The 26406-nt window shown below is 40.1% G+C and overlaps 1 protein-coding gene across 12 annotated transcripts in view; it reads left to right on the plus strand.

Annotated features, from left to right (window-relative positions):
- Positions 1-3860: 3860 nt before the first annotated feature.
- The window catches only part of EPM2A (EPM2A glucan phosphatase, laforin), a 57633-nt gene continuing 35087 nt past the window's right edge, over positions 3861-26406 (plus strand). For all 12 annotated transcript variants that reach the window (XR_010388431.1, XR_010388438.1, XR_010388436.1 and 9 more), the window contains exons 1-2: positions 3861-4243; positions 20004-20178. Coding sequence is in view for 2 of the 12 variants with exons in the window: in XM_064509195.1 (XP_064365265.1) it covers positions 3982-4243; positions 20004-20178 (437 nt within the window). In the remaining 10 variants the exon portion in view is untranslated. The remainder of the gene's footprint in view (positions 4244-20003; positions 20179-26406) is intronic.

Below are 26406 nucleotides of genomic sequence, written 5' to 3' on the forward strand. Positions count from 1 at the left end.
CAATGTTTACTATTAGATCCTGGCAGGCTACACTGCTAAGATGATAGTTTGTTCCCACAGGAATGAACGCTTAACAGTTTCTGGGACAGTTAAAGGCAACTTGATTACTTGATTATTAGGGTTTTGGTCCATGTTGTTCCAAAATCTTTTGATGAGACTTGCAAGTAAAGTCAAGATGAAGACTTAAAACAAACAAAAAAGTAATGTTTAATTCTGTGGCTCTAAGAGATGACCAGCCTACAGAGAAGGCTTTTAGATTTGAGAATAGTGTTAAGGACTGTGGAGAAGGAGCATTGGGTCATGCAGTTCTAGAATAAAGGGTCATTCTGACAGGGGGGAACCAGTTTATTGCTAATTGATTAGGATGTTTGGAGTCATGCTTAAAACTAATTAAGGTTATAGCAACAGCCCAACAGTGGAAAAAGTACTTCAACTCTTGCAATCTCAAACAATAACAGTAAGTTTCCCTTTTGACTCTAGGTTAAATTCCAGTTTAGAGACTAGAGATCCATAAACTATGCAAATCCAGCAATGAACACATCTTCATTTCCTTCTGAACATGAACCCAAATCTTTCTGTATCTATACTAGTCTCAGGTCTAATGATAATTCATGCACTCCTGCCTACAGCTTTCATTCTAGTCCTTAACTTGGTAGTATTCACTAGTAAGATTTGTTCTTCTATTCCCACTGTCCCCAAAATGTGGGACTCCAGAGTCCCAAGCCAAGCTCCAGTTCTTATCCCAGTCTTGCAGGATCCAGTACTAAATCCAGCTCTTCAGCCCCTCGTGTCCTGAATCTTAATGTTAATTTGAACTGTAACAACAGTTTGGAAGCCTAAGACTGAATCGCAGGCCATTTTATAGGCATTGCAAATCCCCCCCCCCCCCCCCCCCCGCCAAAAAAGCTTAGTATTCAGTTAATACTTCGCTAAAACATCCCACTCAATTTAACTATAGCCTGGTGACCTACAACTGATGATCAGCCATCTATCTCTGTCAGCTCCAACATTCATCTTAACTTTATGGGTTTTAGAGGAAAGAGCAGGTAGTCAAGTGTCTCAACTCCTGTAATCTTTAACCTTAACCAAACAGCTGGTATTACAGAATCACAGAATGGTTGAGGTTGGAAGGGACCTCTGGATATCAACTAGTACAAACCCCCTGCTTCAGCAGGGTCACCTAGAGCACGTTTCCAAGGATTTTGTCTAGATGGCTTTTGCATATCTTCCAAGGAAGGAGACTCCACAACCTCTCTGGGTAACCTGTTCCAGTGCTCTATTACCCTCACAGTAAAGAAGTTTTTTCTCATGTTTGCATGGAACTTCTTGTGTTTCAGTTTGTGTATGTTGCCTCTCATCCCATCACTGGGCACCACTAAGAAGAGTCTGTCCCCATCCTCTCTACACCCTCCCTTCAGATACCTATATGCATTGATAAGATATAGTTAAAGAAGCTCTTCCTGTTGTCCTTGACATCCCTTGCCAGATTTAATTCCAAATGGGCGTTGGGCTTCCTAGTCACATCCCTGCATCCTCAGACGATGTTCCTATAATTCTCCCAAGTGGTCTGTCCCTGCTTCCATCTTCTGTGCACTTCATTCTTCTGTCTGAGTTTTGCCAGGAGCTCCTTGCCCATCCATGCAGGTCTCCTGCCCCCTTTGTTAGACTTCCTGCTCATTGGGATGCATCGCTTTTGAGCCTGGAAGAAGCAATCCCTGAGTATTAACCAGCTCTCTTGGACCCCTCTTCCTTCTATGGCCCTATCTCATGGGATTCTTCCAAGAAGGTCCCTGCAGAGGCCAAAGTTTGCTCTCCTGAAGTCCAGTGTTGTGATCATACTTTTTGCCCTGCTTCCTCCTCGCAGGATCCTGAACTCCACCATCTCATGGTCACTGCAGCCAAGGCTGCCCTCAACTTTCACATCTCCAACCAGCCCTTCATTGTTTGTTAGTACAAGGTCCAGCAGTGCACCTCTGCTCGTTGGCCCCTCCATCACCTGTGTCAGGAAGTCATCATCAGTGCTCTCCAGGAACCTCCTGGATTGCTTGTGCCTTGCTATGTTGTTCCTCCAGCAGACATCAGGGTGGTTAAAGTCCCCCACAAGAACCACGGCCTGTGATCATGAGGCTACTTCCAGCTGTCTGTAGAAAGCCTCATCTACTTCCTCTTCCTGATCAGGTAGCCTGTAGCAAACAGCTACGACAGTCTCACCCATGTTAGTTCACCCTTTAATCCTTACCCATAAGCTCTCAACCCGCTCATCATCCACCCCTAGGCAGAGCTTCATACATTCCAGTTCCTTTCTCACAGAAAAAGCAACTCCCCCACCTCACCTTCCTGGCCTGTCCTTTGTATGGACAGGCAAAAAGTGGATTAAGACTGAATCTGGAGAAGAAATGGTCTTAATTATTTTTTAAGCTAGTATTTAGCATATCAGAAGCTAGAGAACTCAGTTTTATTGTTCCTACATGGCATGCAGGTCTAAGATGATGATTTGGTACTTACAGGCACAAAGAAGTTAAGGTTTGTCTCAAGATAGGTATGTGCTGCTGGTCTCTTCATATTGACTCTTAAACCATAGCCACAACTAAAATAAGAGATTTATCACTGGATCTTGCAGTTTCTGACCTGGGATGATGTCTGGAATCAGCAAGAGCAAATGGTTTTAGGTAGGCACAGGCTGCTTGATTACTTCCAGGGCTACTGTCAAGCTTGAACTTTGGGATAGCAAAACTAAGTTTAGTGTTCCAATCTCTAATGCCAATAATACTAAAATTATGGTTCATACTAAAAGGCTAGATATTTGAAAGACTATTTTGAGGTAGGTTGTGGATAACTGCACTGTAATGTTGGGCAAAGGTAAGGATTAAAATGTTCTGCTTTGTTCCGTAAAACTCACAGTGCTACAATGAGAGCTGATGCTTGCAGAAATGAAGGGAGGAAAGCCAGGATTCCCTTAGCTTTAGTTATGTCTGGAACAGTTGTGGCGTATCACTTGCACGAGTTCAATCACAACCAGTAAAAATGAGCTAAAGCACTCTTAAAAATAAATTTGGCAGTACATACACTTCAGTGTGTCATCATCACTACACACAGGAAATAAGAAGCCATCTTTTGAGGCACAATTTCTTTTGACTCATTGAAAGGCCTTCATCCTGTTCCCAGAACTTGACCTAAATAAAGTCAGTAAACCTCTGTTTCTGTCCTTAGATGCTTTTGAAATCGGTGTATTCAGACAAGGACTGCCCTATAAATGGTTGGCTTGCATGCTCCCTCTCAGTCATTCTTTGCAATTCCTGAATATTGCCGCATATAGCACTTGCCAAATTAGAGTCAGAAGGGCAAAACAGAATGCATGCAGTTGAGAGATTGAGAATTTTTTAAAAGCCTAATCTTCTCTTCCTCTGTACTTCACATTTCTGGTCTTAACACGAGCAGCTGCCTATCTACAGGGAAGATATGAACATCGTGGACACTCATTGAAGGCTAAACCCGGAGAATCGTTTGTAATGCTGCATGTATTGTACTTGATGTGTTTACTGCACTAAATTAAGCCCAAACTCTCAGGAATAAATGCAGAAGCTTCATTTAACGAGGTAATAATCGTTTGCTAAAGTCAGTGTACATAATGTGCAACCTCCCGCTGCCCCAGACCATTACAGGTACACCTGCAGAGATAATTCTCTGCCCTAGCCCTCATTTTGGAAAGATAACGGCGCTGTGTACTGTTTAAAACCCAATCTGTTTGTGCAGGGGAGGCACCTTGCCGGCGTGCAGGGGGCGAAGCCGCGCCAGCACAGGCCCCGACACCGCGTCCAGCGGGCCCCACGGCGGCGGCCCCCTCCCCCCCCGTCACGCCCCCCGCCGGAAGTGAGGCCGCGGCGGGGCCTCCCTAGCGGCCACGCGGCTGTAACGAGCCCGCTGCCCCCCGCACGCCGACAGCCCCACGGCGCCGCGGCCTGGGGCGCCCGCGCCGCCCCCATGCTCTTCCGCTTCGGCGTGGTGCTGCCTGCCCGCGTGACGGCGGCGGGCGCTGTGCTCTGCGTGGGCGGCTCGCGGCCGGAGCTGGGCCAGTGGGACCCGCAGCGCGCCGTGCCCATGGCGCCGGCGCGGCCCGCCGCGGCGCTGCCAGCGCAGGAGCCGGCGCTGTGGCTGGCGGAGGTGGTGCTGTCGGACGAGGACGCCTGCGGCCCCTTCTGGTACAAGTTCCTCAGGCGGCAGGGCGGCGACGTCGTCTGGGAAGGTAACGGGCGGCGCCGCGCCGGACCCGCCTCCTCGGCCCGCCCGCGCTCGCGGCTGCGCTGCGCGGGGCGCGTGCGCGCGGCGACCGTTGGTGGGGGAGGGGGCGCCTGGGGAGGCGAGGCGCGGCCTGTCGCTGCGGTGGGGGGCGCCGCGCTCTCGAGCGCTGTCGCTGGGCGGCCGGCGGAGGCTGCCGGGGCGGGGGGCGCGGCCGGCGGGGCCCCGACCCGGGCAGTGGGTGGCGCCGCCCTCCCGGCGCGGCTCGGAGCTGCCCGCAGCGGGCGCGGGGGCGGCGCCTTCGCCGTCGCGCAGTGCCGCAGCCTGCGGTGGTCGGGGTCGTGGCGGCCGGGCGGCGGTGGGAGCTGTCTCCTGTGCTGGCGGCTCGGAGAGCTTGGGGCTCCGGAGACCGCCCATGTCGGCGGAGCCGGCGCCAGCCTCCCTGTGTGCGGGGAAGAGCTGAGTCATGCTCGTAGGTAGAGCTGGACTGCGGTTACGAAAATGAGCGCGCTCACTAGCAAGGAGGGTTTTTAGCCGTTTGATGGGGGAGAGTGAGTGCAGAACGAAGCTGCCTTTCTGGGCTGGTAGAAGTTCTTTGAAACAGTTTTGTTATCTTTTTTTACTTGGGGCACTTGCTGTTCTGATGTGGCTTATTTTTTTTTTTTTATTTTCCGGAAGTCAAGGCCATAGAATTTCCCCAGACCTGTTAGCACTTTAGGCTGTTGGAGCTGTCTGTATCTTTTAGCTATTTTAGTATTACTTTTGCCGGGTTTTTCTCCCGTTTTGTTCTGTTAAATAACCTTAGTCAGTTTCCGTGAACTGCTTTGGTATATTTAAGTATTTTAAGTAAAAGAGACCGCTCTTACAGTTGCCTGCTGCATCAGACAAAGCTCTCAGTTTACCTTGTCACTGAGAAAGGGATCAGACTTGGTGAAAGCAGGACAGATTAGGGAATTCACAAAAAAAAATTAAACTTCTAAAATAGTTTTCTGATCCATATACAGAAGTAACAGTTGCACTTCACCCATTTTAAGGATACATATGATACTTTTAAACTGCTGTTTCATCATATAGACTAAAACATGGATGTTATAATTGTTGCATTTATTTTTTTCTACAGTAATGAAAGGATGTGTATGTTAACTTTTGTGAACACATTATCTACATCATGAAGCATGTGCTAGTAATTGTTAAAATAGGCAGAGTGTACTGTTTGTTTTAGTTGTTAAATAAAACAATGTTTTTCTTTTGCAGAAATGCAGGAAAAGTGAATTTATGAAATAAAAGTCTTGGGATCTTTCCAAAGAAGCAGAATTGGGTCTTTTTTGAAGGTGCCAAGTTCTACATAAAATTTTGGTGATATTGGTGTATGAAGAGGCTTTCATCACACAGAATATAGTAGTTAAAAAAAAAAAAAGTTCTAATCTGTAAAGAATCTGCAACTGTGAAGTTATGGTTACTGTCTAGTTTGGAAATAATGGTATCAAGGTGTTCACTCCTGGGTTTACATTTAATGATGTAGTCTACTGAGTAATAAACAGTGTTTATTACTGTTTTGGCCATAGTGCTGTTGGATACAGTTTTAGTATGTGTGAACTCTTATTCTTGTTGTGGTGAATGATCAGCAGTTTGAGCCTGATGCTTGGCTAGAAAGCTAGAAAACAGACTGAAATATCATCCACCTGCGGAGGTTTTTTTAATTAGTTGCTCAGATCAGCCATTTCTTTCCTGAGTTGTTATTTACTGAAAAAAGCTAAATTTGTTTAACTCTTGAAGTTTGTTGCTCTTTATATAACATGTGAAAGGCGCTTAAGAATGTTTTTCTATCCAGAAATTAAAAAAGACTGCAAGATACTGCTTATATCACTTTAACGATCTCTTTCAACTGTAGATCAGCAGAGCTTTGAGTGTCATCTGCTTTTCTTGTAAAAATTGCAGCTCAAAAAGATAACTACCTATGAAGGACAAAACTTTTGTGGAAAGTAAATGCTATGTGTTGGGTGTTTAGTGTCCTATGTGTTTAGATTAAAAATGTGCTTTGGGGGACCTTTAACAATTAGGAAAACATCTGCGGTTTTGAAGAACATGGTCATGAAGGATAGTGGAAAGTGTGAAATGATATTTGCTCTAAATTTGAGTTGAGGCAGTCATGTGCAACTGAAGGAGTCCTGTCTAATTATAGATGCGAGGTATTTACGTTGTTGGATGTGAGATAATACAGGTCATGATGACACGCTATATTTAAGAAAATTGCTCTCTTTTTATTAGTATACTTTAAGGGAGATTTCTATCAATAACACATTATTTTTATAATAATATTACATGTTTAACATTTTTTTAAATATAAATTTAGTTAATCCTCAAAGCATTCCAACGTAATGGCAAAATTGGAAATAGAAAGTGAGGTTATATGTTGCCTCATTGGGCTGGAAGAGTCAAAGTCAGGGTCCAGTGTTCCCTGACTTTTGAGTTCCACCAGCTGGTCTGGTAACAAGAAGACTTCACACCAAGGCCTGGCCTGTGGGAGATTTCTTGACCTGTTGCCTGGGTCTTGTAGGAACTAGTTGATCTCTCCAAAAGCACAAGATGGGAGAGGAAACTCTTGTGCCTCTGAACGATCAAGTTTTTACATCTGCTGTTGCAAAGTCTGTCTCACAGTGATGATCGTGGTCTGCATCTAGTGGCTGCCACTTAAAGCTGTTGGGGCTCTTCTGGCTCAGATCAGATGGTTACTATAAATGTTGTGGCCCAGGTAAGGTTTCTTCAGGAACATTGTTTCACTCACCCGATGTGAGCTCATCTGAAAACTGTTGTTCAGGTGGATTTTGAACCTGTGGAAAACAGGATGATAATGTTAAGCCTCAGGATTTGGGAAGTGTTCTACCCATTATAAAATATAAAGAAATGTCTCTGTTTTTTTTCAGAACAACTATATTCTATTTGTCTTTGTACTCTGATTCTTCAGAACTGTATTTTCTTTCAGTTTGTAAAGTACAAATGTATTGTGACTACTGTCAGAACTAAATAAATACAGAGAGGAGCTTATGTTTGAACTCATTTTTCTGAATTTATGCTTGAACACTAATCTAGACTTTTTTCCTTTGTTGTAAATACACTGTAGATACTGTACAAGACATATTGCCTAAAAGGACAGAGGATACTAAAGGTATGCCTGAAACTCTGTATTTTGAAATGACAGAATACAGTATCCTGACAAGTTACAAGGAAGTTGCACTTGAAAATTTCTGAGAAGCGAAAAATGCACTGCAAACGAATCTAAGCTGGTATTTTAAAATGCTTATTCATTTTTACATAAACTTGTGTTCCTGTCACATAACCATTGGTTACATGCAGTTGGTGCTTGCTTGAGGCTTGACAGATTATGCAGCAATGCCAGTTAAAGCTGAGAAGCATGATCAGCCTACGTTCTAGTGATTTGCACATGTGAGCATAGCTTTTTTCCTTAAAAAATAATTACCAATATGGGGGGTGGGGGGTAGGAGAGAAAAGGAAATGCGTCTTGTCCGCATTCATCTGTCACTGTTGTTTTCTGTGCTTTCTTGGGGACCCAAAACAAACAACACAGTTCAATTTAAAACCAGCTACGTTACACAGCCTGTGATGTAGTACGTCGTCCTTCCCGTGTTTCCAGTTCCTGCTCATGTGATCTTGTCAATTATAATGCAGGCCTTCTGTTGGATAATGTACACCTCTGAAGATAGTCCAAAAAGGCTGGTAAATTTATGGAATAACACAGTTCTTCGTAATATTGTCATACAATTAGTGGAAATGTTACCAGAAGTAAAATTTGCTCATGACTTTCAAGCATCTTGAGCACTTAATTGGTTGAAAACATTAGTGGTACTAAGGCACATTAAAACTTTCAGCTCTAGTAATAATTGAATCAGACTACACATTTTGCTGTGCTGTTCTAGCTTTCTTCTGTGGTTTAAATGCAGTTGCCCAGGACTGGCAACTTTCTGTTTCTCTTCTCTGTACGAGGAGAAAGAAACAGCTATATGACAGTGGACTCCTTTTCTTTGTCCTAGTCCTTATTCTGTTGTCTGTCAAGAAGAGTGTGTTTTTTTCACATCAAATTAATTGCTTTATATGCTTACTCTTTTCAGTGGCCTATATGCCCTGTCCTTTATGCATGCAAATAGGGAAAAGAACAGCTAGGAGCTTTAATTGTTGTTGTTCTACAGATAACTGGTGAGAGTCCCTGCTTCTTCTGTTTGCAAAACTGTGCAGCTACTCTGCAGGAGTTACTGGATGCGACAGGGGGTGCTGCAGCTTCTTTGGAAAGTCTGCAGATGTTGGTCCCTGATTTTTGTATTCACTTCTACCTGGCAGGTGTTCTTGTGAGTTGGGTCTCTTCCCCCCCCCCCCAGTCTGGTCTGTAGTGCAAGTCAGACCATTTGAATCACAAATATGCCCTTCATTCAGCCAGCCTACAGGTACCGTGGCTCAGTGACTCCATAGCCTCTCTAAACTTTGACTCTGGCCATTCACTTGCTATATGAAGTGCTTCCAGAAGTCATTTTCACAGATGACTTCCTTTACTGTGAGCAATCAAGCAGATAAAGGGTAAGCTATAAGGAAATACTCCTCAATATATATGTCCATTGGAGACCATCTTGTGACAGACTGATGAATGTCCTCTGTCTCTCTTTGGGTTAGATGGTGCCCATAGTTTCTCCCTCCTTTTTATTTTTTGCCATTCTTCCTGTTACTCTTTTCCTGGAGGCCTGTAGGTGCTTGTTCCTGGATCTGTCCCCTCAGAGCTCAGTGCTGTGTGGGCTAAGTTAGCAGTCCTGACGCAAGGCCTGCAGTGTCACAGTTGAGCTGTGTGCTACAGAGGGAAGTAGGGTCTGGTGGGATTTTCCTGGAAACTGCAGAACTCTTCACAGGGACTGTTCTTGGACAGGGTAAGGAAGTTCTCTTTTTAACAAGTAAGAATTTATTTAATTTTAATGTGGCAGCATGTCTACAGTGATAACCTTGATATATCTGTCTTTTGAGGCCTAAATGATCTTGCTCCCTAGCCTCAACTCTGTAGAGCAAGACTGGCACAATTTCTCCTTTTAATGGTGGAGATTTTTTAAAAGCAGTATGGGAAGTTAATACCTTGTTGCCATTTGAGTAGGAGAAATTAAAACAGAATAAAAACTATTTTGGGCTGAGCCGTAGCAGGAAAGGCAACATGAGAATCCTTTGGAGTATTCTAGAGAAGTACAACTGGATACATCACTGTTTTCCTGTCACTAAGGTGCACCTCTTTGTCTTTCCCAAAGCTAATCTACTGATCCCCAAATTACGTAGCAGTGCTATTACTGAAAAAAGGAAAGGATCCTTGTCTTTCTGTTTAGTCATTTTAATTGAGATACTTAGTATTATTCCCGCTAGGTGTCGCCATTTTACTTGCATATAGTCACTGCTTCTGAATCTCTTGCAACTGCTTACAAATTTCATCAATATTTAGTGTAATCTGTTCCACTTCTGAAGATAATCTAAGGCTTTACATGCTTCCCCTATGCCAATCTTATTTTTAAAAAGGTAACATTTAGGTGGAAACATGAAGTGTAATTAGATGTTGATATTTGAATAATTGTGTATAATACGCATTTTGTTAGTGCAAGCCTATTGCTTCCTTGAAAATGCTAGATGCCCTAATATCTTTCAGATGTAAGGAAACTCTGATATAAATAGAAGGGAATCATTTTGAAATCTACCACCCAATAAGTCTTTAATGAATGCAGGGAAACTATGTTTACAAGTATAATAGCTCTTGCTGTGTTGGTCTTCAAACCCCTCAAGATATATGCTTAACATGGATTATGGCATGATTGGGAACAAGTTTTTCATTACTTCCTATCTATATGTCAGCATTAACCAACTTACTGAGCAGACTACTGGAGATCTGTAAAACAGTGAAGAGGTGCCTGTGAAACTGCAAAATTAGAAGAATAAAAATAAGCATGTGCACATACGTTCCCTTTGATTTTGCTTGTATGTGTCCTATCCTGCCAGCAGGAATAATCAGAGGCCATATCTAACTGCAGTGAGAGCTTAATTAAAACATTTGTGGTTATAATGGTAAAATTACAATAAATATGTTGTTTATGTAAATGCTTTATGTATTTACCATTTTTCCCTTCCCCCACTTCACTCCCTGCCCTCACTCCACCATTTCAAGTGATAGCAGCATGCAGTGTGGACCAAGAATGTATTCTCAGTGGTGAGAGGCACTGAGCACTAATAAATAAAGTAGCTGGGATGACTGGTTAATATACCATGGTTGCCGTTTTGCTCTAGTTGATTTCCTGCCTGTAGTTTGATAGCCTTTTCTGGGATGGTGGAAATTAACAATCAGTAATATACAATACAATGCCATGGAGAGACAGTATTACATTTTACATTTTATTATCATCTGTTCATCTGTCATCTGCATTTCCTTTATTCTTATCTTCACCATCTGTCTGAGAAGTATCTCTTGTTTTCATGAGCTGAATTCCCTTTGAGTTGCTTTTCTCTGGCTTAATCTACATCATTAAACTAGACATCTGGCTAAAAATTCTTAGTAAAGTGGCAGCTCCCACTGAGAAACACCTGTGCCACAGCAGACCTAGAGAGAGAGATAAAACAGGTGTTTTTGAAAGCTGCTTTCAAAAATTTTTATTTTCTCATCTCTGATGCTTTGGGGGAAAAAAAAAAAGGAAGACAGAAACCTTGTTGATTAACTGCATCAAGTGCTGAATGGAAGCTTCCCAGTAAATCATTTAGTTCTGGGATAATTAAAAAAAAATCTAGAAGAAGAATACTGTTAGTACACTAATAGACTAAAAGCTAAAAATCTTGAATGCACACTGGATTTTAATAGATTTAGAAGTTACTTCCCTGATAATATATCAGTTCTACAAAATGAGAAGTTGAAAGTCTCCTTGAAGATTGGCAGAAAATAAACTTTGTATATCTGCAAGTGTATGATTCAAATGGTCTTCTGTTTTCTTAGATATCTCTTTTGGTCTAGCAAATGTAAGGAAACATTTCTTAAAACCAAACCAGCCACAAGCAAGGAGTTAGTGAACTAAGTGAAGAACTAAAAACTTTGTCAATCTACTTAAAACAAGAAAGCTAGCTACTGCTTTCTGAATCTGCATGAAAGAGAGTTTAGAGACAACAGAAGAGTAGCATTAAAAAGTAGAGTAATCATATTTTTATTAAGCATATGTGTAAGGATTAGTTCATGACATACAGAATTCAAATGTTATTTGGCAGTATTTGTCAGAGATGTAGAAACAAAGGTTAGCTCTTCGGGGACTTAGTTTGCTCAGACTTTAGACTCTCTACTCCAGAAGGCTGTGACAGACTCAGCCTGCCAAAATATCTGCCCTAGCTAAATTCCAGTGAGAGAAGTTCAGCCTCCCGTACCTCTTATTTCTTAACAATCAATAGCAATTCATTCTTGGTTGGACTGAGGCAGAGCCTATTTCAAGGCATCAAAGACTGAATTTCATTCAAACAGGCAGCAGGGAGACTTTCATGGCAGAATTTGATGTAAAGGGTAAGTAAATGCGAATATTGTAAGTGTAGTAGTGGAAGTCCAATTACAATGTCTGATAATGACACCATGGAGCAGCACATACAAATAACTAGAAGAATCAGGTCTAAAATAGACCTTGAGGCTTTTTTCATTTAATGTAAGTAGTAAAGAGAAGGAAGCTAGTAAGTACTTTTATCTTTCAAATCCTTCGTTTCAGGGAGTTTCTTGCTTGCTTTAGTTCCTGCTGTTCTATTACAATTAAAAAACAAACAAACAAACAAACCTTATTTAGCCCCTCCCCTCTCCCTCATGCTCAGTGTGTTTATATTTCTTATGATGTTGTTATACTTTTCCAGAGGAATTTCTAAGCATGAACTCAGATGTTCATTTTTCTGTTAAAGGACTTTGTTCAATATTTCAAGTGTAAGTATTTATAATAGTTATGCATACTTAGAGCCTGATTAGACATGTATAAGGTCTGCTGGTTCATGGGAAATCTATGACCAGGATTATAAGAATGAGCATGATTTGAAAGCAGGAGATTTGAAAAGTCATCTAGCTGCTCTCTATGGATTTGTAGGTTGCCGCTGAAGCTAATGTGCATATTCAGAGCGATCTAAGTAGCCCTGTGATTTTTCAGAACTAACAGTGATTTGAAACATGCACTGTGACCTTGTTGGGGTTTGCAGGTTTGGAAGAGATAGGCCTGTGGCTTAGGCTCTGGCTAAGGCAGGAATGTGGTGTACAGCATCTCTACAGCCACTCAGCAGACGCTGTTCTGCCCGGTAGATTCTATATACTGCCTTGCTTCACCTGGTAAAAAACAGGAAAAAAATACATAGCTTTCAGCAAGTTATGCAACAAGCTGCTTTTTGGGAGAGATGAGGCTGAGCAGTGTACTGAAACATCTTTCCTGTAAAGAGCTCTGTAGAGACAGTAGAAGGACAATTTTTTTTTTCCATTCATTTTTACTCTCACTGGTGCTGAGAAATTTCATTGACCTAGATTTGCTCATTATCTTTTAAGATCAAGCTGATAATTTCACTCATGTGACTCTTCCAAAATAAGTTGCAAACTGTGTACAGACGTCCTGTGTGTCAAGATGAGTTTACTATTGAGAAGCTGTTGGCTTATACTGTTTTCTTTTTATCTCTGCAGTACAGCTGTGATAAAATAGTTACTAAAGGTTTTTCTTTGTATTCTGTTCCTGTATGTGGTTAGTTCAAATTTCAGATGATCTTCTAGTTCCTGCTTATCTTCTTCCAGTCCTTGATCTTTGGACAACTTTTTCTCGCTTACTGTATCTTCATGTGTTTTTCCTTTGTTTTGTTCTTGTCTCAGTCTTTTGCCAGTGCCATTTTTCAGTTGCATGGAGATTTTCGGTTTTAAACTTGTGTATTTGTTTGTACAGCCAGCTTCCTTAGTATGCCATTTTGATCATCCTTTGTTTGCATCAAACCAGGAGCCGTATGTGCAGTCATGCAGATTTTGGAAGAGCGCTGTGTATGAAGCTTGAACTGTAAACAAGGCTGCTGATTACTTTGTTCTTGAGCAATATCTTGGATCTGTGGACTCTACTGAACAACTATCAGCAGCAGAAAGAGCAACAAGTAGATTACAAAAGCAATGGGACTTTATCATTTAATCTCTAGAAACTCTATATATAAGTTTCTCTTTCAGATAAGCATTACAAAGATGGAATTTAAACAAAATTGTTCTGGACCTTGCTGAAGGAAAGAGCGTACTACACTATCATTTAAACTAGGACCTGTATCTTATAAACTCTTCCAGGTTCCTTTTGTTCTTTAATTGTGAAAGTCCGCATGCTGGATTAACAAGTTGTAAAGATGATCCAGTGCTGTTCAGATATTTAACTTACTATTTTTGTGGCTGAGTTTTACATATTTTCAAATGAGTTTTGTGTTTGCCTCCCAAAAATAAATAATTAAACCAACATTTTGCCACTTGGAAAAAATCATTAAAAACAAGATTAAGAAAAATATTAATTTAAAAGTGGTCTGGGCTGTAAAAATGTGCCCTTCCTGCTGTGTATTGCCCTTTCTCAAAGTGCATTTGTGCTTGCTTTCTATTCCCCAAAGATGAATGGGTGAGTGTAAAATAGATTTAATTTTCTTTGCTTTACTACGGGCTGTATGAGTGGAAAAGTTGAAATATTGAAATGCTGTTCAAATTCCCCCAAATTTTTGAAGCTACCCAATGTTTTCTTGACTATAGGAAATTAAAATTTCATGCATGTGATTGTTTATTTCATATAAAAGGATACCTTGAAACCTACCCAGTGGTCTGCTACTGTGCATTCTGCGCAACATATGACAACTTAGTTTTGAGTCTTGTGCTCTTGGAAGTGCTGCTGGGGCAGCACATAGCTGCTATGCCTGCACAAAACATCTAAAGAAGTGTTTGTAGTGGATTCCCAACTGGAAATGGGTGGAGTTGCATAGAGTTTGTCCACTATCTCAGACTCTGAGACTGTTAGTCAATGTGAGGGGACAGAACAGACTGAGACTCGAGGCGGGGGGAAGTGTAGCTCATTAACAATTTAATGCAAAAGGGGCTCCTATTGGTGAGAATTTAGCTTTCATCTGTACTAGAAATTTTGCAGCATGCATATGAGCTCAGCAAGGGCACACTTAAAGCTGTTTCCCTCCTGACGGATCCAAGTCTAGAGCACCCAACTAGGATGCAAGGTCTTCTAGCAGTTAAATCTCTCTGTGTGTGGCATGTGCCTAGGACTGGCAAGTGGTGCAGGCTTTATTGTTGGTGAAGATGTGGTGTGGACATGTGGTCCTGGAACCACAGTGAGGCCTTCTCTTCCTGTGCCATGCCCGTCAGTAATGTAGATGTTCCCTGATGGACATGGTTGCCTAGCACAGTCAGGCTAGTGTTCCCACGTGGCAGATGAGGCCTTTCCGGGCTTCAGATACAAAAACTAAACTTCAGCACAAATATGTGCCTTGGCCTTTTGTTAACTTTATGAAATGCTGTGTGCATTTGAGAAATTAATAAATAATACTTTGCAATATCTACTGCCTCTGACTTCTTAATGAAGTCACTTAATGAAGTCATTTAGAAGATTTATTATTCAGATAACTGGGACCTGTGGGGTAGAACAAGCTTAAGGGTTAAGTTACGTAGAAAGTTGCTGTGGACAATGAGCAGCTTCGGTCATGGGCAGACATGGCCAGACTCTGCATACAAGCAGTCTCACTGCACTTCTCTCTGCCCTGGCCTCTACCTTCTCTCATGCTGGAGCAGAAGGTAAGAAATTAGAAAGGGCAGCAAAACATTTCAGCTGCACTGAGAAAGAGTCAGATTCTGCTGAGCTCAGGCCCCCAGCTTTCCTCACGCTGTTTCCCCCCAACCTAACCAACCACACCCTCATACAACTCTGGACTGGAGAAGCAGTGAAGAAGTGATGGTCTTTAATTTGGTGGTTTTGTTGCTCATTGCCTGTAGCTAGTACCCTGCCCAACACGCTCTCCTGCAAATGGAAGTCCCCATGCTCCAGTGATACAGATTTAGAAAGGGATTTGCCAGGCCTGTCCTTGTGGGGTGAGTGGGAAGCCAGTGTTTCATTCAGTGTGCTGGGGGGTAGCAAATTTTTGTGGGGTATGACATTATGAGAGGGGTGCCTCTGGTGGTTATTTTGTTCTTGGCACAAACTCTTCTTGTGCTTCTGAGAAGCCTCGTGCTGGCTCTGCTGAGTCCGGGGGCGATGGTAGCTGCAAGGAGCCTTGTCTGTCAGCAAAGATAACGGGGCTAAGATGACACCAAGACAGGTTTTGCATGGACATACTGTGAGGTTGACACAGCTTGCCCCAGACAAAGGAAAATCATGAGGGTAGCTTTATAAAGGCACAGAGTAGAAAATGAAGAGCTGAAGGGTTATTGCATTAAGGATTTCTGCTCATCACCCAAATTGTGCCCATATTCTTAGTAGTGTACGTTCTGCATGCTGCAGGGATATAAAGTAATGTATAGCAGAGAATGTAAATGGTGCTAATTGGTTTCTACTTAAAGCATAGTTTATGATCAGTTAACTTGAATGAAAGCTGGTTTCATCAGCTGATTTTTATTTTTGTATTAAGTGACTCTGGAAGATAGAAGTTAAGCGAGTTGAACTTTGAACCTTGAGTAGCTGTAAATTATAGATGAATTCTACATTACTCCTGCAAACTTGTCATGTGGCTCTGTGTATCTGAAACTGTTTTTTGCACCGTCATTTTATAGCTTTCAAAAATTATGGCTTTCCTGTGACAAAATGTGTTAGCAGAAGCATGGTGTAAACCAATCCAACTTAAACCAATCCAACTTTTTTTTTACAACTCATCTAATTTCTTTGTTAAATGCATCTAGTGAAGCAAACTTGTGGTAAGAAGTACTTGTGAGGGAAGTAGTATAGTTTGGATATTACCCTGGTAGTGGGATCCTGATAATTTGTGATGATTTCCTTCCTTCATAACTCTTGCAGAGGGGGTATAGAACTCAGTGTCCTAAACAGTTAAGTATGAACATTTTTTTCTGTGAGTTTGCTGAGTTAGTTTTTCTTAGATATGGTGGCCCTCTTCCCTTCTTGTATGAAACCATAATGCTGTCTTTGTTTTTGTATATGTATATGTTCTGTTGCAGAGATGTTGATAACAAGTGGGTTAATTCATAAATCTGTATATAATGTAAACAGTACTAAAGAGTAGAGTTGTGTAACTCTCATGAAAAATGCTATAAATGCAAGCTCCTACCGTTCACCTGAGTATTAAAATCAAAATGGAAACATATTTTTTGATTTTTTTATATGACTGTGGGCCATAGCAGGCATATGAGGTTGAGTGGTGCAGAAAAGTGAACAGTAATAAATAGCGATTAGAGAAGGAAGTTTTTAAGAATGAGGTTTGAGAGGGAACAAATGAAACAAATGCCTAGTGGCAATTTCCCCTTGGCCTCAGTTTCATGCGTGGTTGTAGATCCATTGCTTTAGGCTAGATAAGGAAATGAATGATGGTGAAGGTGAAAAGATTATCAAGAGACGAGGTTACTACCATTTGGAAAGGTAAAAGAGAAAAAAGGGGAAAAAAGAGCTAAGGATTAAGGCTGAAGGAATAGAAGGAAAAGGAGGGTGGACAATAAAATTGGTGAATGATAGAAGTGCATGTACCGACAGCACAATTTGGAAATGGGAAAGTACAAGGCAGGTAGTGGTGCAGTCGTGATCGTGTAGGAGACGTCACTGTCTTCTAGGACTGCCTAGCACCTAGGAAAGAGGAGAAAGTAAGCAGGAGGGAGGGACCACAGATTGTGATTGCTGTCCTAGAGTTCATGCAGAAACTCCTGATTGGGAGGAGAGGCCTGGGGGTTGGACAGGGACCGGGAGGGCTGGGGGGGCCCTCAGGGCCTGACAGAAATGAAGGGGGAAGAGGGAGAGCAGTGCTGAGGGATGAAGGAGAGCAAGAGGAGAGGCAGATGTTTGTGCTTACTCCTTGAGGGAGGGAGATGCAAGATACCGAACGAGCAGGAGCACAAGAGCGGAGAGATGGAAATGATATGAGAGTCCGGATGAGGGAAAAATAACGGAGAAGCACTGAGAAGGGTCACCGGAGGTGCTGAAGAAATCAGCTAGTAACTACTTTTTAAAATAGCTCTCAACATTTTTGGTTGTGGGTGATACTGATTTCGATGATGGCTACGAAATGTGTTTATACTTGTGAAAAATGAGTAATGTCAAAGAAGCTGAAGTCAGTTAGCTCCTAGGCATTGCTACAGACAGTTGTCAGAGAGTAAAATGGGGAAGGCAGGATGTCATATTTGTGGCTCTAAGGATTTTGCTGAATATATGACGTCAAGCTGTCATGTAGCTAAATGCAGCTGGTAGATAATATGGCAAATATACTACCCAACAACTTTTCCGTATATAAGTTCAGACATGGAAAACTATGCAAAGTATTTCCATCTACCTTAAAAGCCTTTTAAAAATTGCTCTGTTCTGACCAATGAGAATATTTTAACTGAAATCAAGTTTTAAATTTCTAATTTTTAAAAATCTGAAATACTTCTTAGTGGAAATGCTAAAGAAATTACAGTTTACCATGGAGAAATGACATCACAAATACAAAATGAATAAATCAGTGCAAAGGTTGGATTAGATTCTTCAATCCTTACTGATACTACTAAGCCTTTATTAAAGAAGTAACAGTGATCTTAGCTTTACTCTTATTTCAAGAAATAAAGGAGGGGGTTAAATAATAACTTAAAAAGAAGATGAAAAAGGTGTTTAAGATCAATAGCCCAAATCATTATGATTTCAGGTGTACTTGTGTCATAATCATTTTTTTTGCTCCATTTTTTACTCTGTTGTATTTGTGGATGTACACTGATGTCTTCAAATCTTATCATTTAAAAGAGGTAAGAAAAATGTAAACAATTGCAAATGTGAAATAAAAATATAACAATATAATTTGTAGTTTCAGGACATATATACTGACCTTGTTCATCTTATTTATCCAAAATTTCATCATACCTTTGTATATAGTACATAATGGTTCAGCAACATAGAGTAAATAGTTATTTTTAATAAATATTTTAAATAATATTTAATATTTGTCATATTGTATGCATATATTTATACACAATACTTAATATTTCATATTTAATAATATCAAGAATAGTTAATATTTATTTAAACAATTTTTAAATAATGTTTCACAATTAGGATAAAAAGTGCTGCATGTCATCTGGAAACAAGAAGGTGGCTTGAGCTCTTACACATTAGTCTTGTTCTCTAATCATTGCATTAATACACCTCCTAAAATGCTCTTGAGCTAGTAAATTTCCCTAAATGTGGTGCTTGGAAGCTGGTCATAGATTTACATGCAGGGTGAGATTGAAGCTATTCCTTCAGGCATAATTTCACTCAGAAGTGTTCTAACATCATTAATAATGTATAAATGTAACAGGTTTACATTAAATCAAGCCATAGACTAGGTCACTTCTAATCTGCACAATAATTCCTACATGGCAATAAGTATTACCCTATTTAAAAATGGGGGGGAATGAATATACATGTACTGAACTTTTGGAAGGTAGGAAACCCTTTGATTACTGACATGACCCAGTTCAATTCAGATTGCTTCTTCTGGCATGGTGTTTAAAATTGGTTGCCTTGTCTGTACTAATGCTCACACTATTGGTATAAAAGAAGAAGTGTAATGGATATTACATACTAGAAAGTTGTGGGAAAAGTTTCTTATTTTAGCCAAAGCCATTTGAGGCAGTAGTGGTCCCCCAGGATTGCAGCTGTGACAGTCTACATGTGACAGGTAACTTTGGGCAACTTTTACTGTGTGTGAAGAGACTCTGTAAACAGGAAACATGCATCTGAAGAGTACTAAGTGATCATTTATTAATTAACGCATACAAAGGACAGCTAGGATTTGATGAGCTACTATGCTGGGCATTAGTACGCTTGCTATCCCCAGTAAGACACTTGAAGAGTCTTGGCTGGCTACGCAGTTGTCAGTCAGGTGGAGAAGTCAGCCTTCACTGGCTCCCTGAAACAGATCTTTGTTGCTGCTGAGTTGCTGTCTCTGATCTGACTGTTTTTTCCTTTAGGATTTTGTACCTTTCTATGTTGGTGTTTTTCCTCTTGAATCCTTCATCTGGTAACGATTCAAGTCTCAACAACAATCCCGCTGTTTGCAGTTTTACCTTTCTTATCTTGTGTGGCTGTGCTCTGTGTATTTTCTTGGAGGTCTTTCTCAGAGCTTAGCAATTTCCTCAGTTTGAGACAAGGTTGTGCAGCTCGTGTTGTATCAGGGCTAGACTTTGGATCACAGAAAGATGAACGGCAGAGCGGGGAGTCACACAGCAGAAATGTGGAATCCTAAGATCAAATATCAGATGGCAAATGAGGAACTTAAATGAAATTAATTATTCTTGAAATTGTAAGTGCTGCCATTCATTATTTGGGAGTCTTATACAGCTTTAATATTCTTTTAAAATAATTTCCAAGAGTTGATTTTAATGCTGAATGTTTATTTTGTGGCAGTGGTTCTGTTCCAACTGTTTCAGCTGTTGATGTGTTCTGAGAAATGCAGTCTAAACAGGTAGCAACCACCACTCCTTGCGTTAAATACTAAGTTCACGTTCCCTGCAAATCTTTCAAAAGATTTTCTGGATTCACAGCCTGCAATTGTCCTTTCTTGTGTTCTAGGTAACGGACCCCATCATGATCGAAGTAGTGTTTATGACCGGAACAACGTAGTAGATGGAGTTTACTGCCTCCCAATATCACACTGGATTGAAGTCTCTGGACATACTGATGAGATGAAACATACAACTGACTTCTATTTTAATATTGCAGGACATCAAGCTATCCATTACTCCAGGTAAAAGAGAGAAGTCCAGGGCTTGGCCTGTTTCAAGTGTTCAGACAGAAAATCTGTATTGATACCATATCTGCAGACTCTGAAGTGGGGAGTGGGAATACGTACGAAACAGTCCCTTAGTAAAGCTTAACAAAGATTGAACGCCTGTTTGTAGTTAAACATCGCTTTTGGCAAAAGCTGTGTTAAACAGCATCACATCTGAAAATGCCTGTCAGTTATTTATGAGGGACTGTTATTTTCAAGTGCTGTCCACATACACATGTAAATATGCATAAATACAATACATGTATTCCCTATGTATTTGGGATTATTTTGTTGAGGAATATCTTTGGGGGAAACAAAAAGGATATATCCTGGTAGGGTGTGATGTTATTGCTTATGTGCGGCAGCAACTGCTATTTGTGACAGCTGTTATAGATGACTTTTGTTTCAAAAATACTGTGCATGCAAGCCCTTTAAAAATGCTAAAACTCAGGGAAGTCTTAAAAAGTTTTTACTTCCTTGGGGTTCACTGGAGTCCAGTTTGATTCCCAAAGCTGCCTGTGGTGTCTAGAAGGCCCTCAAGAGCTTGAGTTCTTGTGATCATTGCTCATCTTTGAAGTACTGGGTTCAAGAAGTACTGCTGGAGCCACTCCTGTTCTTTGAGGGAAAGGAGTACAGTTGGTTCTGTAAGAACAGACGTCAACCTCCACAGCTTACACTGAAAAGAAGTCCAAAGTGCCTCTTTGCTGCCTCACCAGTGAAATATCCTGGCCTGAATTAGGAGCCAGAGATGCTTAAAGGGAAGATGATAAGCATCATTTGGTGCTGCACATAAAGTACAGATTGTGCTTAGAGGCAGTGGTCTAAGCACTGGTCATTAACAATGTGGGACTTGGGGACCATTTGTAACCTTTTGCTTGTCCCCAGTTGTGGATGTGGCACCAAGTTTGTTAATTGATAATGACTTCATCACAAATGGCAATGCTGATATGCCATGTGTAGCTGATGTTGGTGGTAGAGCAGTTGATGATCCAAACAGAATACCCATTTTCTGAAGAAATCAAATTCTCTCTTACTTCCAGTGGGTCATAACATTCCTTTGTGTGATTTCCTCTGGAATGCTGTTTCAGCTACTCCAACCTCACAGTCTTGTTTTCTCTTTCTGTTCTTCTCTCTGAACGGTCAAATGGTATAGAAACAGAATTATCTTATTCTCACCAAATTTGTATTATATGAGGGAAAGATTTTCTTCTCTTGGTATCTTTCCAAATATGACTAATTCATAAACACCATTAGGCGTATGTAAATAGTCATATGACTCGGTACCTTTTCCCTGGCACCTATATACTAGCTATATAATGTGCCTGACAGACTGTACTGTTATCTGTGTCTTAAGCATCCATTTCCAGCATCCTATCAGAGAAAAGATCTTGTTTACTGCAAAGCAGAGTCATCAATCCCAAATCATCTTCAATTGGCAAAGAAAGTTTGTGAGAAAGAAGAATAGCTATCAGAGAATATTTAAGCACAAAAGGATAACCTGTCTTCCTTTTCAGAGGTAGCAGTGATCCACGTAATACTGTCTTATCTGCATGACTATACATTTCCAAGATTAGGTAAAGAGCTGCAGATTCCACTTAATACTTGGGTAAAATTTTCTGAATTGTGTAACAATATGCTAAGAAAAGATTTTTTTCCAAATGAGGACCTCCTCTTCTTTTCTCTTCTTACACATATATACCTTCACTGCAAGGCAGTCTTAAAGTTGTATGTTCATTTTCAGTGAGTAATTCTTATCTTATTTCTTTAAGCTATATTAAGTGAACAGGCCCCATAACAGTGCTATTGCATAATTATTTTTGATACTTTGAAGATATGCAGCCTTAAATGACTTTTCGATTATTAACACTTGGGCAGATTCATCATTCGACTGGTTATAATAAAGCAGCCAAGAACTACTGGTTAGTTAAAATCTTTTTGGCAGAGCAGCTGAAATAAGCTGATGAAAATGCCTTTATTTTGTAATGGATTTATTGATTCAGAAGACTACTGTGGAGAACAGTACTACAAAAAAAAAAAAAAGAGCAAAAAACAAAGGACCAGTCCTTGTGTTTTTACAGTTAAAAGTATGATCTGATCTTTATTAGCCAGCTAAGATGACTTTTTCCACTGTATAGCTGAGGCAGCAGTACCACAAGGAGCACAAATGCTGAAAACTATGACGAATTGTAAGATTTTTAAAGGAACACCGACAGCTGGAAAATAAGTGACTTATCAGTGAAAACTTTTGACATGAGTCCATTCTCTATGTTGGTACTGATTTATTACACTTAATAGAATTGCCACATGCAAATTAGCTGGAAAGAGAAGTTTATCTCTGTCAAAATAGCTTCCTGCATGAGCTGCTGAACTGATTCGACTTGTGATTTGTCTAATCACAGCAATTAGAAACAGTTGCTCATAGTTTCACTACCACCATATTTCTTCATGAAGTATATTCTTAAATTTTAAATGGGTTTTAGCAGTATGAGAAAAATCTACTTCCTGTTGGTACCAAAAATCATTCTGAATAATGCTAAAGCTGACAGAAATGCTTTGAGGAATCAGATTTTTAATTTATTTAACTCAAATCAGTGAATTTTTATTTAAATTGTATCTAGAGAAATCCCTTTATGTTCATCATTGAACTTGGAGATTATATGCTGTATTCTTTAAACATACATAGTTGAATTCATTTTTTTAGGTATAAAATGCAAGTCACCCTGATCTACAGAGTCATGGCTGTCATCTCCATAGTATTAGTATTCACTTGTTTTGGACATGTAATGACACACACCACTGAAATCTGATTCAGTAAAAAAGTAACAGTCCCTTCTCTTTCCTGTTAGATGTTACTGCAATAAGACGCCTTCAAATTGCAGGAGCGTTCATTTAGGACACAATAATTTTCCAAAGCAAGTAAGAATTATTGCCTTCTTTTCTGGGGCAGGAAGACTTCAGAAAATCTGTTAATTTGGGTTGCTTCAGCTCTGTTTCAGTCTGTGAAAGGTGGAACTTACGAATTCCTGGGTGTTATAAGCCTTAATATTTACATAAAAGCTTCTGCAATTCCCAGAAGAAAAGGATTATGTGAGGACGGAGCGGGAACAATATCTCAAATTACAAAATCCTTACATAATATGTTAGAGACATTGAGCCTTGATGACGGAATTAGGTACTGCAGGAAGGAATATCACTGAGAAGAAAGGACATTTAGTTACAGGTTTCTATTTTTAGACCTAAATCCATATTTACCACCCTTTTCAGCTCTGAGAAACACTGAGTTCCCATAGCTTTTGCCAACTCATTTGAGGAGGATGTATGACCACCACCTTTTCATTTTAGGACATATATTTAAATGCCCTTTATGGTGTCTAAATTCTAATAATCCACATTTCAAATTTACAGCCTTCATAACTGTCATTTTATTCATTGTATATGCTTTTTGTGAATCATATCTCCTAAATCTGATGAAGAAAAATATTTTTATATGCATTGCAAAACAAACACAGCTATGAGAAAGTAAACTAGATTCTGTAAGAAATTTCCTCAGACAATACTGGTAAGTGCCAGCCAATCTGTAACTGAACTATTTTTACTGCTGGTGAACATTTTAGAAAAAAATGCATAATCAGATTTCAGTGTAAAAGAATACAACAGAGAAGTCGCTACGTGAGAGTAACTCATGGATCCTGACAGTTTTTTGAAGGTATAGTTTTTATAGCGCACTTTACTGGTTAACATTTCATGATTACAGAATGTTTAGGATGTTCTGGTAATTGGGTATAATCCAAGAAATTGGCAACTTGACTAATGTGTTACTATCACCAGTTTTTAGGTCCCTGAATTTTCCCATAGGATAAAACAAAACAAAAGATAAAAGAAAACAAACCCTTGTGCTTGGCAGTACTAGGTATTTTGTTTGTTTCTTGATTGTTAAAAATTAAACTTGATTTATGATGTAGTCTTTCCAGATGCTTTGAAGCTGGTTGGTAAGGCAGTTTCCCTACTCTCACTGCAGCATGCAGGCACCAGCAAGTCGGCATCCTGGTCCTGATGTCCTGGCTTGGTACTGATTTCGTTCATGACAGTTTGAGTTTCTCAGGTTGTTCAAACTGTGGTTTGGACTGTGTGGTCAGTGGGGAGCTCTGAGGCTATGCCTGTCTTAGGAAATCCTGCAGCTCAAGAGGAGCAAGTCTGCACAGCAGAACAGCTAAGGACTCGCTATGAAATGCACTATATGCATTTCAGTATGTTTTACTACCTCTAGTCTGTTCACAGGGACTGAATGCTTATTAGTGGCTGAGGTTACAAAGGGCATTCTCAGAATGTGTCTTTTAGTTTAGCTTTATCTGAAAGTAATGCGTTTTGTTCATTCTTAAACTGCTCTGAAATATGAAGCAAAGTGTCGTAAGTGGAAACGATTGATTCACATCAAATTTGCACTTCTATGTGTATTAAAATGCTAACGTAGATACAACGTAAGTTAATGAGGAATAATCCAGGGCAAAATCCAGCTGCTTATTGCTTACCTTTTTGAGGCACTAAAGCTTGCTGCAGAATTCTGCTGATGAACACTGAGTTACCTTTTGTCTGTAGTAATTCTCCTGTGAAGAAAATGAATGCTTACCTGATTGGCATGCATTTTTAATTGGGGTGGAAAAAGAAGAATCTGGTTGGGTATATTTTGCCTGAGAATGACTGGAGAAGAGGAAATCATGTAATTTCTGCTAACTTAATTGCAAAACATCAGTGGCATTTACTGCTGTTCCAATGTTGGAACAATGTTGGGGTTGAGTGATTAAAAGATATACTTAAAGACATCTGTGGTAGGACTTAGTCTGAGATTAAGACCACTAGATGTGGGTGTCTATATATATAGCAATTCAAGTAACTAGCAACTAAGTGTCTACTTTAGAGTGAACAGAATTGGCCTCCAAACTCCACTGACTGAGTTAATGAGATCTCTTACTGATTTATAATGAGAGTTTAAACACCCAGTGCTCTGTTCGGTTGCTTGAATGTTGATGTCTAGTGTCATTTGAGATGTTCTAGGGTCTCCTGTCTGGTCTCCAGCTGCTACACTACAGGAACATGATCTCTTACAGCTCTTGGGTCATATCTGTAAGCCATATACAGATGTTCCAGATGCTATAGGACATCGTGTATCAGTGGAAAGCTGTACTTAGGCAATGCATAGAGCATTGCTGTGCCTGAAGACATCCATTCATAGATACCCGAAGCTAAATGTCTTCATCTTGATCTTGTATCCCATCCCTAGCCTATATTAATGGAAAATTTCCATCCCAGTTCCAAATGAAGTCAGAATTATCTTTGAATTATGCACATGAAAAAAATTTTATTTTTACTCCTGTAGCCTGAGCTGACTTTATCTTCTGGTTTTAATTCATGCATATAATGAAATAAAATGCCCTTCTGTATGAAATGTCATTTTGGGGTAATTTTCTTATTAGTAAATTATGAAAAGAGCTTTGGAGAGGAAGCTGACACATACGCGCGTGCACATACACACACACACACACAGACACCCCTACAATGCAGTGAACTATGCTACTATAGTAGAAACCTGAACTGATACTTTATGCCTACATTATAAATTAAGAGAAGAGGTGATGATGTCTACTGAGATTACCACAAATAATATTAAAAGCTGAGAGCTAGCTGTCCCCTGTGCCTAAAGAGGACTTGTGGCGACAATATCAGAGAAAAGAGTAAGAAATAACGAGCTCCAGAAAAAGTGTCTTCCATTGTATTCTAGTAAAATAATCCTCATTAAAAATACATAGCATCAGCAGGAGTTTGGCCTTTGATTTCAGTGGATATCAGTATTTGGGACTCTTAACTGTAAAAGCATCTGGCAATTTTATACATTAAGTAATGAAAATATTCTAAACCATATTTTGTGATGTTTATCACATAAAGCAGGTCATTTGACCACTTGTTTGAATTTTCTTTCATTATACTGAGCTGTAGTCTTAAACTAATATTTGATCTCATATTTACTTACCAATGGAATTAGCTTTTATAGTATTGTTGTAAAACTAGGGTTTTTTTTCCGTCCCTGTATATCTTCGTTTTGCTCTATATCACCCTCACCTGGAGCTGCAGAATATTTTATCCTCTGCTAGGAGGAAAGGGGTTTCAAATCAGTGTATGAAGTGATTTTTTTTTTTTAATTATCTTTTA

This window comes from Dromaius novaehollandiae, chromosome 3, assembly GCF_036370855.1.
Source record: "Dromaius novaehollandiae isolate bDroNov1 chromosome 3, bDroNov1.hap1, whole genome shotgun sequence".
In the NCBI taxonomy this organism is placed as follows: Eukaryota; Metazoa; Chordata; class Aves; order Casuariiformes; family Dromaiidae; genus Dromaius; species Dromaius novaehollandiae.